The sequence below is a fragment of the Elephantulus edwardii genome, unplaced genomic scaffold (assembly GCF_000299155.1).
Source record: "Elephantulus edwardii isolate Elephantulus edwardi_28Jun2011 unplaced genomic scaffold, EleEdw1.0 scaffold00025, whole genome shotgun sequence".
Taxonomy (NCBI): Eukaryota; Metazoa; Chordata; class Mammalia; order Macroscelidea; family Macroscelididae; genus Elephantulus; species Elephantulus edwardii.
In genome coordinates this window covers 10,273,510-10,285,274 of record NW_006399775.1, presented here as the reverse complement: position 1 = coordinate 10,285,274, position 11,765 = coordinate 10,273,510, and the positions used below count along the sequence as shown (strand labels likewise).

General features: G+C 36.3%; 1 protein-coding gene across 1 annotated transcript in view; it reads left to right on the top strand.

Moving 5' to 3' along the window:
* Window positions 1-860: 860 nt before the first annotated feature.
* The window catches only part of MYT1L (myelin transcription factor 1-like), a 288,999-nt gene continuing 278,094 nt past the window's right edge, over window positions 861-11,765 (top strand). The window contains exons 1-3 of the mRNA XM_006882851.1: window positions 861-915; window positions 1,101-1,134; window positions 1,432-1,494. Coding sequence (XP_006882913.1) covers window positions 861-915; window positions 1,101-1,134; window positions 1,432-1,494 — 152 coding nt within the window. The remainder of the gene's footprint in view (window positions 916-1,100; window positions 1,135-1,431; window positions 1,495-11,765) is intronic.

The following is an 11,765-nucleotide window of genomic DNA, read 5'->3' as shown; positions in this document are numbered from 1 at the left end:
TGGTTTTTTTTTTTAAACTACGTGGTACAGTGCATAGTGTGTTAGGTGCTGACTAAAAGGGCAATGGTTTGAATTCGCTAACAGCTCTAAGGGAGAGAGAAGGCTAATCTTCTTGCCTAAGATTTACAACCTCAGAAGTCCTAGAGAGGGTCACTATGACTTGGGGTGGACTTGATGGCAGGAAAAGCTCAGAAAATCAGAGCATGTGTAAGATGAAAACCTGTCAGAGCAGGAAAATGAAAAGGTTTTCTAATATTAGATAATTTAAAAAAACAACAACAAAAAACCAAACTTGTGCATCCCAGAAAAAACAAAGTAGTCTCGAGTTCCAGCTTTCCAACTCTCCCAAATTTCGCTGTCTCCTTCCTTTCCATGTAAAGGCTGCATCATATTAGTCTTTTCAGTTACAAAGAGAATCTAGGTTATTTTTACTTATTTTAATTTTACTTTTAATTTTCATTATTTTCACTGTCCTAAAAGCTTTGTAGGCATCTCTATTTTATTCGTGATACAAAGAATATCTCAGAAGCACCCCAGTTGTATTATAATTACATCCTTTGAAAGAGAATAACAACCTTGAACCTCAAGGTTCATCAAAGTCTGTCCTGTTACAGAATACGGGGCCTCCTGATTAAACGGTCCCTGGGAGACCAAAGTTTCGTTTATTATGTTAAAATAATACCTTTAGATTGTCTGACCCTTGTCTTCCCCACTCCCAGCCTTGTAGAGGGCTTCCCTTTACAGAGGGAAAGAGGATTAAAGTACTGTCAATAAAATGCCAGGAAGAACGCAGGGCTCCGTGCATTGATAGTCTGTGCATGCAGAATAAGAGCATTGACTGCCTGCTAATCTATTCCCAGATGGAGGTGGATCCTGAGGAGAAGCGCCATCGCACACGCTCCAAAGGTGTTCGAGGTATGTTCGCTGCTTCACTAAATCACTGGAGGCCAAGTTCGGGGTGACCTTCATCCCGTAGCATCTCTCTCTTTGCACGATCCATTCTGACCCCTGCTTTTACACAACCTTTTCAGTAATTTTCTGTAGAAGAGGTGCACTTGTAATAGATGATAAATTTTTATATATTTTCCATCTCTCTGCAGTTCCCGTGGAACCAGCCATACAAGAGCTGTTCAGGTTAGTGCTCTGCGGGTAAAATGTATCCCCATTAGCAATTTAGAAAATTCATGCCTTTTAATGGGTATAATGCACTTTCAAGTTCATTGGCGGTTTGCTCATGCCCTGCTGCACTGATGAAATTAATTCCCCTGAGACGTGCTAATAAAAAGCATCCCTTAATTTCCCCCCTCCTTTCAGATATTTGATTTCTCTCTCCTGTCTTTGTTGCCCTTCTCTCTAATGCCCACTGAAGCTTTCAGTCTAATCTGCCTGCAGCACACCGACACCTGTGTAATGAATTCTTTCCTGTTGCAGCTGTCCCACTCCTGGCTGTGATGGCAGTGGTCATGTTAGTGGCAAATATGCAAGACACAGAAGGTAATGCCTGCGTTTTTTTCCCCCACGTTAAAGGAAAGGACTTGCTAACCTTATTGCATAAAATGCCCTTATGTAGAGACTCAAACCAAATGATGTTAATGAATGATCAAATGACCTTGGGAAACAATATATGTATGATGTTTTCCTTTTCTTCTCCAATGTGCACTCAACCATTTTACTTTTGTGTAGGTTTTCAAAACAAAAGCCTTTTGGACTATTTCTTGGGGCAGATTTTGTGATATACCAATGATCAAATTAAGACTAGTTTTAAATTCATCCCCCACACCACCCCGTGTACATTTACTGTACACAGCATGCATACTCACTAGAAATACTCCCTGTTGTTTTTTTGAGAAGGCTTCTTTCTACTCACCAATTTTCTCATGTTGGTAGCTGCTGGACGGTCAATCATGGATGAGAAATTAAAGTGTGGCCTTATTGACCTTTGGGTACTAGCCAGGCATCAGTAATGGAGCAGAGTTCGGCATGGGAAAGAAAGTCTTCGCTTGGCACCTAAGCCACTGCCAGATGAGGTTACATCAGGAGGGGAAAGTCCAGGACACATAAGGTTAATGAGACTGTGTGTCTTAAATGATGACATTATCCTCATAAACACTGTGATTTAGTGTCTTCAACAATGAAGAATATAAAGGACATGGAGAAAACAATGTGGTTGAATAATTACTGTAAAAAAATGCTTTATAGAAAAAAATCATACCTTACATACTTGTGACTGGAAGTCAGGCACAGATAAATCTTTGGAGGGTTTTTTTCCTCCCTTTTATTTCTAAGTAAGCATTTTCTTCTTTATAATGCAAATGCAATTTACCTTTCAACAGAAAGGTTTCAGTTAAGGTGAGTTAGAAATGTCTATAGGTTGCAATAATTTTTTTTAACTGGTTTTTCACAAAGCAGGTTGCTAAGACTAAGGTTATTCCCATACAACAAGCCACCAGAAACCAGACACATAATCAAAACTCAGATTCCAAAGCAGGTGTGGCTGCAGCTTCTCAGGGTGACCTTTCTCAATGCCTTCTCTTTTATTTCCTTTTAAGCTGAACACTAATTTATGGGGGAAATCAAGCAATTATTCTGATTGTCCCTTAGCAAAATCAAGGGGAAAATTACAAATTACTCCAAAAGTCCACATGCTAGCATTTAAGGAGGCAGGGGATTTTTAATGAGCATTCACCATAAGATAGTTCTCAGACTGTCTGCTATATTCCCAGGGAGTGATGGACTACTGAATATTTTAAGGAAAATTTAATAACTTAAATCAGTAAATTTAATTTTTTATTGTTTCATAAAGCAATAAATTATTGAAGTATGTAATGTAAATAACTCCTTTTAAGACTTAAATCTAGAATTTAAAAATATTCATTGTTTTACATTTTCGGTGGAAAACAAGTTGGTAAATCAAGCAAAATCTAATTTTCCCCTTATTATCTCTTGATTGGTCAGTAGTTAAACTTTATAATGTTACCACAGGAAATTGTTATTATATTCAACTCAATGATATTAATTAGATAACTTTTCAGAATCACAAATTTCTCAAGAAAAATTAGGAAAATTCCATTAGAACTCAATGTTATATCTTAAGCAAATTTAATTCCACGAAGGTACATATTGAAACAGAAGACACTTAGTAATGGGTCCTTATGAGATACATAGCCACATATATCTATGAGGTATCTTTTCTTCTTTTAAAATTGCATTTCTTAAAGTTAGCGTAGGTGTGTCTTGAATATGTTTTACTGTCATCTTCTTTTAGGATATAATACTAATGTAAGAAAAAAATCCTGAATATTAAAATCAAGCTTCAATTTGTTGTCAGCCAAGTAGTGTGTTTAGATTGCCTGAGACTTGTCTCCTCCATCTTTAAAGGAGCTATTTGAGTAGAATTTTAAAGAAGAGACACAGAAACATTAAAATTCAAAAATTTTCAACAAAAAAGTTTTCAATATAAAGCAATTTCTTATTCTCATCAGTAATTATAAGAATCATTGTTTTTCTTTTTTTTTTACACTTACCTCAGGTATAGTTTATTTTAAGTAGGAAATGGCATCATATTTGGTCAATTGCAGGATCAACAGAATTAATATGGGTTTTTTTTCATTCATACTAGTTTATTTACAAAGTTCGAATACATTGTTTTTTATCATGCCTTCAACCACACCCCAGTCAAATTATAAGACCCTATGATTAATCCCCCTTCCTGCCCATCCTTACCCCTCTGCTTTCACTCTCCCTCCCCCCCTCCTTGAATCTTCATTCTCATCCTACAATTTATGGTTTCATGCAGTATTTGTCCTTATGAGACTGCAACATTGAAATGATTAATAGATCTACATGGTATACCAACAAAGAGGCTCTGGTTCTAGTTTCCTTTCTGTTGCTAATGATTTGAGAGACTTCAGGCAAGTTAGTTAATATCTAAGGACTATAGCTTCTTCCCTTTTAAAATGAGACTGTGCAGATTTTGGCATGTATAACTAATTACTGTTCTAAAACTAGTATAAGTTGGTTCCAACTGGATGGTACACAATAACAAATGACAACAAGTTAAAATGATGTCATGTTATAAACTTTCTCTTAAGAGAAACCTCATTAAAGTCACAAAGATTTTTCAGTTTTATTTGGTGTAGTCTACATATTATTCATGATTTTTAACTAACAGAATTCCTCTCATATATCTTAAATTAAAAGAACAGTCAATGTAACATGTATCGTTCTTATCCTTTTATTATTATTGATCCATTAAATTTGTAAGAATTCAATAACCCTAGGCTTTGGTTTCCTGGTTTTACAGTGTTATTTGTTTATATACATAAGTTCATTCACACACTCCACAAAAGCTATTGTAACTTTTGTGCTTGCTGTTAAATTCCTGCTGAGATGCAGAAATGTTGTTCTTGTGTTGTTACGTGCCAACCAGGAAAGCATGACTCATAGAGATCCTATGAATAACAGATCTGAACCCTGACCTATCTATCCTGTGCCATCCTCATCGTCTCTGACATTCTTGAACCCATTACTGCAGTCACTGTGTCAATCTATCTGATTGAGGGACTACTTTTCTTTTGCTGACTTTCCACTTTGCCAAGCGTAAAGTTTCTTTATATGGATTAGCCCCTCCTAACAGGAGCATTGCTAAAAGTGAGAAGGAATTGAAGCACTTGTTGCAGAAGATCAAAGAATACAGCCTTTGGTATAGATTGTGTCTCAATATCAAGAAAACAAAGATTCTTACCACTGGACCAATAGGACATGTCATGGTAGATGGAGAGGAGATTGAAAATGTCAACAGCTTCATCTTGCTTGGATTCACAATTAACACCCTTGTTGAGAGCACTCAGGAAATAAGGAAACACATTGCACTGGGAAAATCTGCCATCAGGGACCTTTCCACAGTATTGAGGAGTAGTGATGTCAGTTTGAGGACCAAGGTGAGTCTGATTCATGCCAGAGTCTTCCCGATTACTAGCTATGTGTCCGAGATCTGGACAATGAATAAGGACAACAGAAAGAGAATTGATGCTTTTGACTATGGATGGCCAAAAGAACAGATACGTCTTGGAGGTGGGGCAGCCAGAGTGCTCTTTTGGAGGTAAGAAAAAGGTTTGCCTCACATACTTTGGACATGTTGCTATTCCTTGGAGAAGGAGGAAAAATGGAGGTTTGAGGAAGGAAAGGAAGACCCTCAACAAGGTGGACTGACACTGTGACTGCTGCACTGGACTCTTGTGTGTCCAGAAGTGTGAGGATGGTGCAGGACAGAACTAGGTTTAGATCTTTTTTCATAGGGTTACTACAAGTCTTACTCGACTCAACAACACCCAACAACAGATAGAGTCACTGAAAGAGAGGAACACCCCCAACAAGATGGATTGGCATGGTGTCTACTGCAGCAGGTTCAAGTGTATTGGAAATTATGAGGATGACACACGACAGGCAGAATTAAGAACTGTTACGGATGGGATCACTGTGGTTCATATTCAACTCAATGACACCTAACAACAACATACCCAAAATATGTGAGATGAAGCTTCACTGTCCTTGCCTCTAAGGAGCACTCTGGCTGCATTTTCTCAAAGATATATCTTTTTCTTCTTAACTGTTCATGAGATATTCAGTACTTACTCTTCCCCACGAGGCTTCTTAAAAATCATAGGCAAGTGTGAGAGTTTTTCCAGTGGAATCACTTGCCTTTTAAAATCTTTAACCATACTTTCCCCCCCCACCCCATCTGTTACGTTTCCTATCGGTCCAGTAGTAAAGATTTTTTTCTTTTTTCCCCCTTCATTCCCTTGCATGCATGGTCATAACTTCACTTTCTTCATATCAGACATCTTTTCATAACTAGTAAAAATGTGTCATTTTAATATGTTGAAGTATCTTTTTGAATATGCAAAAAATAACTTGAGGCAGACGTGAGGAATCAAATGTAAAACAAATCAATTTTTATAAAACTGTAATTCTCAAGTGATATAATGACCCTAACAACTTAGTCCCTTTCTAACATAAAAAAAAATTGCTGAGAAAATTATTTCATACATTGTTTTATTACTTTACAAGACATATACTATAATATGCTTTTGTTCTTAATTATGCATCCTTAATAGTGTTTTGATTCTTTATAATATTTGCTAAACTTATAATTGGTCCGACCTCCATTCCACCAGCATAATAGAGAAAGAGTAGTAGGTTTGTAAAAATATCAGCAATAACAGAGAATAAAACAGTCATAGAACAATACTTTTTGGGGAGAAAATTCAATATTTAAGATCTTGTTAAGTTTGGGGAGGTGAGTAGGAGATAAAATTATATTGCATGATGGTAGTGGGTTTGGTTGAGTTGTTAAGATTTTATTACTTGATGTGGTGTGTTTACTTTATAACACCTATCTTTATTAGATTTCCGTGCCTTTATAAATTGTGTCTTTGAAAAAAATGATACTTTATTAATAGAGATTTTTATTTGTATTCATCACTCATTATAGTAAGTAGTGAAAAAAATTAAGTAATTGATAGTAAACATATGTACAACACAACAGTTTAAATTAAATAAAAAAGATAAACTAAGAATAACAAAGAAACTGAAAGCATGTGTTCAGCCTAACCGAGCTCACCACCACCAAGTGATTCCAACTCATACTAAGACAAAGTAGAACTGCTCATAGTGCTTCAAAGGATGAAAATCTTTATGAAAGCAAACTGCCTTATCCTCCTCCCTGAGAGCAGCTGCTGTGTGCAAACTACTACCCTTTGATTAGGAGCTAAATTTTAACCACTGCACCACCAGAGCTTCTAAATTATCCCAGAAAACCAGGACATAACAGAGTATGTCCTGGTTTAACATGGTAATAAATTTAGTTCTTATTTTCGTGGCAAACAAAGCAAAAAAAGGACAGGAAGAATTATATGGTTCCAATTATATAATAAACAGATTATACCAATTCCTCAGATGAAACAAACCCCTTTGGCACCAAAGATAAACAAGTTTGAATTCCCATATATTCTGCAGCTGGCATCCAAGTTAACATTTGTATGCTCTAATACAAGTGATCAAGGCCAGGCTTCTTATCAGTATTTTTTGCAAGAAATGTCATTAATCTCATGACACATGAATGTGTGCCGTTTGTTTTCCCCAACTGAAGTTTTATATTATTCATATATAAATGAAAAATACACCATGAAATTTGCAATTAGTATCAGAAGTCTTTCTCACACTAGAAATTAAAAATATTAGCTTGAACTTTCCCATATATTGCTCTGTGTGTGTGGCTCAACATATTCTACTTCTCTGTGTGCATTCTGAATATTTTTTTAGACTTTGTCTAGAGTTAGCTAGAGACTTTCACATGTCTTAAAAGTCAGCACCAATCACAGAGTTTCATTTCAGAGATGCATAAACCAAATTATGAGAAGCTCCTTAGGGGAAAGATCAACAGTCTCCATCTGTGAGGTTCACAGCCTCAGAAAACTGCTGGAGAGTCAGCAATGGGTCGTTTGCAACTTTGTGGAGTTGGAGTTGGAGATGAGGGAGCGAAGTTTGAACATCATGAATCTCTCCCATTCTCTTCACCCTCCATTCTCTCACCTACTTCCTTTCCCATTATGCACAGGCTTGTGATGGGAAGTATTCAAAAATCCCATCAGAGGAAAGAAAAGCTCCATGTGTCTGCAGTTATGTTTTAGTAGATGGATGGTAAGGAAAAAGTAAATAGAAGTCTTGGGAGTCATCCAGCTTGACATTGTAGAAGTTGTTGTGGTTCTCCTCCTGACCTTCCGTGAATAATGTATCTTCAGGAAAGGCTCCAGGGAAGGTGTCTAGATTAGAAAAGCTAAATCCAAAGTACATGGCTAAGTGTGTGTACCAGCAGGGCAACAGGGTTAGACAAGTGCCCACTGCTACTGCTGAACTCACCCAAATACTGACTGCTGACAAAAGCACAAGTCCGTGGGGCTGGGGGCCCAGGGTCTCAGTTAATCCTGCCGGTACTTCCCTCCCACCTAAGAGTGACATTTTTATAAAAGGGTCAGAACTTGTTAGGAAAAAGAACCCATCTAACACTCTGCATCTTTAATTGTTTTATGACAGCTCATATGTCTGATAAGGGATGTCACTAATCCAGAATGTTGCATAAACAGATAATAAGAGACTTACTAAAATGGTTAGATCCAAGGCATATGTGCAAAATCTACTTTTTAACATTTGAGTAAGTTTGAAAATCTTAATGGCTTATATTCCCAACAAGTTTGTTTTTTTCCCTCATGTTGATACAGTATTTGTGTTAAAGATGTGACTTGCTTTTAGGCACTGATTTTATAGTTAAATAGTTGATTGCTTTCTTATTTATAATATTTTCTTTTATAAATTCCCCCTAAAAATTATAAATAGGAACAATCAAAATGTGTCCATTAAAGGTCCAAACTAAATAATCTGTTAGAAATTTAGTTTTAATTCTTACTTGCATTCATTATATATATATATGAATATTTTAAATTAATTGAAATAATTTCATTTCTATGTTATGTGCCATCAGTAACATGAGACTAATAGTGACCTTTTGTACAACAGCTCTGAACCTTGCTCTATCTCAAGCTAATTTCATTGTCTCTGACACACCTACCCTCATTATCCCAGTCACTTTTGCATATACCTCCAATGTACAAAAAAAAAGCCCTTAGTATAGTGAATTTATTTTCACATATCTTCTTCCTTTTCTGTTCCTCTTGTAAATTGTCTGCATTTATTCCTGAAATGTTGTACATTTGCATTATCCTTTCCCAGCAATATTGCTAATATTTTGTTTGTTGAGAATAGTATTCTAGTAAAATATTTGACCCAAGTTTTAGCTTTAGAGTCTTTTTGCACTCTCCACATACCCCAAGGACCTGTGTTTCACCATTATATCTAAATCTTGTTCAATTAAGAAAAGACTAAGTAAAAATCAATTTATCACCAATCTTTAAAATTAAAAGTCTCAAATGACAACATCTTTTTATTGAAATATTACTATATTTTCTCTGGCTTCTTATGCCAGATTTCTTATTTAGATCCTCCCTCTCTCTCTTTCTCTCTTTTTTTAATTTCGTATACCTTTTCACCCAACAGTGTGATTGCCATGGCGGCAGCCCCGGGTGAATAATTGCTTGTCTTCACTGGAGCATGTTCTGGAGCTAAAGTCGAGTGCTTGCTTCCTGATGTATGCCTCATTTGGATTCTGCCAACAGCCTAGGGGCTGTATTATTCATGCCTTGACAGATAGCACTCACTAAAAGCTTTGGAACAGAGCCAGGTACTGGCAGAGAGATAGTGGAGCATTGCAACTTGCAACTGAGAGGAGCATCTATAATCCAAAAAAAAAAAAGAGAGAGAGAGAGAGAGAGAAGGAGAAGAAGAAGAAACAGAGGGAAAGAGAGAGAATAGAATATCTTACACATACCTCCTTTTTTACTGGTTTCACTTTGATGGAAATTTCATTTGCATTAAAATAAAAACTCTAAAAATAATTAAATTTTTATCCATGCTTGAAAGTTTAACACAATTTTCCACATTTAATTGCAAAGCTGATTTTAATTAGTGAAGCCCTGCATGTGAAAAATGAAGATGCACTTGGGTGCGTGTAACACATTGCAGTGTCTGCTGAATGCTCTAATTAATGTATGGCTGTTGTACAACAGGGTGCACTGTGGGATGTTTATGGAAGAATTCTGGGCACGCAGCTACCAAGTCAGTCTATCTGTATTTTACTTCATGAGTCCACCAGAATAAACAACTCCCCCCTTTCTTCTTTATGAGACATCATTGTGCATGCCATCACTCCATCCATAAATTTTATGGCATGCCTGTCCTTTTTACTATTTGTCACTGATCATATAAATCAGAAGTTAGAGCATACATATTTTAACATTAATTTGATAGCATGGCACAGTGGCACAAGGGGTAAAAATTTTGTAGTCTTGGTACCTATCTGCATGAAGTGCATAGTGAAAGCAAGTGGATTTCCCAGACTCATTATCATTTTCATACTAATAGTGTATGTACAAATACACAACATCAACATTTAGTCTTTTGAACTATATTGTAAGTTAACCTTTGTCAAAATAAAATCTTCAATTAAGAAAAAGAAATTCTGGCCATTATCCTAAAAAAATAATTTGCTTGTTGTTTGTCAAAAATCTACTCAGATAAAGAGATTTCTGCATTATTTATTTTGTTACATATTTTAGAATACAGCATGACTGATCTAGTGTACTTCAAATTATGGAATGTTCTTGAGGTGATATTTTTACATTTTCTAAAATCAAATGGATATTTTAAACCATTCTACATCTAGGTATAGCCATTATAATTTTTGATATCTTGACTACTGATTAAAAGAATCTAAATAGGGCTCTGAAACATCATCAGAATATATACATGATTAGTGTGCTAGTGTTTGTACAGCTATTGTCTGGGGCTTTCTCACTAAACAACCCACAGTTCAGTTCTTACTACTACCATCTGGGTTGAGAATATTTTAAATACATGCCAGCAACTTTTTAGATTTTAACATGCCAAGAGATAGAATCCTGAGGTGGCAATGTAAAATTTAAAGGCAGGCTGTCAAAGGGAATTGACCCAGCTGTGCAATTCAACCCATAACAAAATGCACCTGCAAACTGTGCGCTTTGTACCTTAGAGTTACTTCCCTAATATGTTTGTATGGGATCTATACTACAGGCACGATTCTTACTCTCACTGAAAGCAAAGCCTTGAAAGTCACACACCTAGTGAGAACATCTATTTAGATGCCTACTTACCCCTGGGTCAAACAAACATTTAAGCATTCATTTACTGACCCAAACGATGGAGGTTTGAGTCCAACCAGAAGATCTGTGGGGGAAACACTTGAAAAGTATTTACTTATCTGTTGGAATGAGTCTCTCTTGAGCCAAGAACAAGTTGCACATGAATACAATTATGTGTTTACTAATTCCCTTCATTTGCAATGCTATCTAAAATCTGTTATGACCTACATAGTCAAAAGCATGTGTATATTCAATAAAACATAGATAAACATGAAAATAATCACCCACTGAAAACTCTGTGTAGCAGAGTTCTTGCCAATACACAAGGGATCTTATAAGTCAGAACTGACCCAGTGCCACTTGGTTTGGTTTTTAGCACTTGGTTTTCCATTAGAGAGGTAAGGATAAGAGGTGGATGGATGGAACAGGGGCTGTATGTATGAGACTATCTCTGCCACATCTCTTCAAACTAATCCAAATAACTATTACAAAGAATACTTTAAATACCAGCAAACTGTCACACTAGCAACTCCTGTTTTAAAAAGCTTGCATCCTAAGCAGCATTGTGATCTAGTTCTTCAAGTCCACATTTGAGGATATTCATATTACTGCTGTTATTTTTAGTATCACCAATGCTAGATGGATCTTGACTAAAAGGGCAGAGGAATATCTATTTCTGTTTCATTAAATATGGAAAAGACATTTTGACTGTGGATAACAACAAATTGTATTTAAACTTGAAAATAATGGGAATCCCAGAAGACTTGATTGTGCCCATGAGAAACCTATACTTGAACCAGGAAGCGGTCCTCAGAACAGAACAAGGAAACACTGCATGATTCAAAATTGGGAAAGGAGTTTGTCAGAGATGTGTCCTGTCTCAGTACCTTTTTAATCTGTATGTGGAGCAGATCATTTGAGAGGCTGGGCTTTATGAGGAGGAATGTGATACCAGGACTGGAGGAAGACTCGTCA